The 1,987-nt window shown below is 38.7% G+C and overlaps 1 protein-coding gene across 1 annotated transcript in view; it reads right to left on the bottom strand.

Moving 5' to 3' along the window:
- Positions 1-1,987, bottom strand: part of LOC103805612 (inositol 1,4,5-trisphosphate receptor type 2) — a gene marked incomplete at its 3' end in the record, with an annotated part of 88,032 nt that overhangs the window by 57,087 nt on the left and 28,958 nt on the right. Inside the window, exons 9-10 of the mRNA XM_009078268.1 lie at positions 1,705-1,846; positions 829-987 (exon numbers count right to left, since the gene is read on the bottom strand). Coding sequence (XP_009076516.1) covers positions 829-987; positions 1,705-1,846 — 301 coding nt within the window. The remainder of the gene's footprint in view (positions 1-828; positions 988-1,704; positions 1,847-1,987) is intronic.

Below are 1,987 nucleotides of genomic sequence, written 5' to 3' on the forward strand. Positions count from 1 at the left end.
ACCCAGCTCAAGTAGAAACCAAAATAACCCTCAAAGCTTTCCTCTCTGAACTGGCCTGAACAAAAGAACACCTGAATACTAATATGTGCCCCAAGAAACAATATTATGGATGACAAACTCTTCTTATTCTTTCATAAACCAAAGGAAATCATGAAAATATACATAAAATTCAAGAAATTACAACCAATTCTTTTTAAAAGGAGAAAACCAGAAAGGTTTTTATCATGTTTGAGAAGCTTTTTTTCCTGAGTCTTGCCTCCTCCCTCTCTCTCCCTTTAAGACAGAAATATTTCTGTAAAGCATTAGAAAGAAATGAAAGAAGCCACACATAGCAGTTCAAGCTTTTATCTCTAGTCCCTTTAGTCCATGTTCTGAAATACTTCTTGCACACACGGAGTCTCCAGCAGTGGGAAATCAGGCTGCCTGATATAATAACCTCTGGTCTGATTCACTGCCATCCCTCCACAAATATTTAAGCAATAGAAACAGACAGTTTTGCAGACTTCCCACTTTATAATGCAGACTCCAGGAACATATTTTCAATAACAGAAAGCTCATGAATGAGGCAGTGGACCCCAGTCTCAGTCTGCAGAAGTACAGGGTGAACTTCTAATATTCATTGCTGATCATTCAATTCATACACAGATGACTACAAAACTAAAACACTGATCCTCAGCATGACAATGACTGTTTTACTACTAACCTCCACAAAAACCCAGTCCCTTCACCATTACGACAGAATCCCACTTGTAAATGCACAGAGCAATGTCAAACCCAAGAGATACAATTATAGACATCAAGAGGAAAATTATCCTCGATACCACTGACCTGGTTCTTCCTGTAGTCCTGCTGGGAATGTCTGAGAACTCTGTAACATAATCTTAACATGTATTTGTAAGGAGCATATCTCTGGTCACCTAGGTCTTCAAGTCTCAGCATTGACCCTTCGCCCTTGTCCTTGAAAGGAGCTTTGAGGATGCCAAATATCTGTACAGGATCAGAATCATTGAGAATGAAAAACAAACCCAAAGTTTTGCTTAACTTACAAGAGTCAATGGCAATGTCCTCTGACAGAATCAACACAACAGCCCTGACTAAATACAAGTGGGGGCACAATCTGAGACATTACAGCCTTACACATTTCCATTTACCTCTACATTTCCCACCAACGTGACTGACACTGCTTTCTCTCTACTGCTCTCTCCATTTTAAAATATTTTTAGTTAAGTGCCAAGGACAAAACAGGAGGACAATATTGGCTGCTGTCTAATTCCATCCTTTTCCCCCTTTTTTTTTCTTCTATTTATTTCAATAGACTACTTATAGAGAAGATTAATTTTTATTTACTTGCAAGTTTGCCCTCATACAAACAAAGAGCTCCATAAGGGCATTAGAATTTTCCTTTATGGGGACCATTTGCAGGATTGAGACTGTGTTGCATGCTTGTTTCAAATTTTGTGAACAATATGTTGCCTTAAAAGTCATCAGAATCACATGAAACTAACAGCCATCAGACACAGCCCCTCATGCTCCACTCTGATTCAGGGACCAGAGCCTTGACTGAGTAGTATATCTATCCCATCCAACCAGACACAGACACAACATGGCATAAGCCAAGTTACCCCAAAATAATTTGGTCTCAAATCACTCTCTCCTACAATCTGTTTGTAAATACATTCAAGTTATTAACACAGTAGGACATACCTGAGCCAATATATTTTGTTCCCTCATTAATTTTTGTCGTTCTCGGTTTGGCTTGGTAACGATCACATCCAAAACTTCTTGCCCATTATTAGGCACATCAGCAACAAAGAAAATGAGATCCTCCAGTAACTTGGTTACAAACCTAGGATGAATACAGATCATTATTGTATACAGTCATTCAACACTGGGTAGGATTCATTAAGATTCATTTACCTGGTGCAATGCAACTTCCATCGCTGCAAAGTTAAGTTTGGCATATACATAAGAATTCCAAGCCTTGGTT

Source organism: Acanthisitta chloris, unplaced genomic scaffold (genome assembly GCF_000695815.1).
Source record: "Acanthisitta chloris isolate BGI_N310 unplaced genomic scaffold, ASM69581v1 scaffold2747, whole genome shotgun sequence".
Lineage (NCBI taxonomy): Eukaryota > Metazoa > Chordata > Aves > Passeriformes > Acanthisittidae > Acanthisitta > Acanthisitta chloris.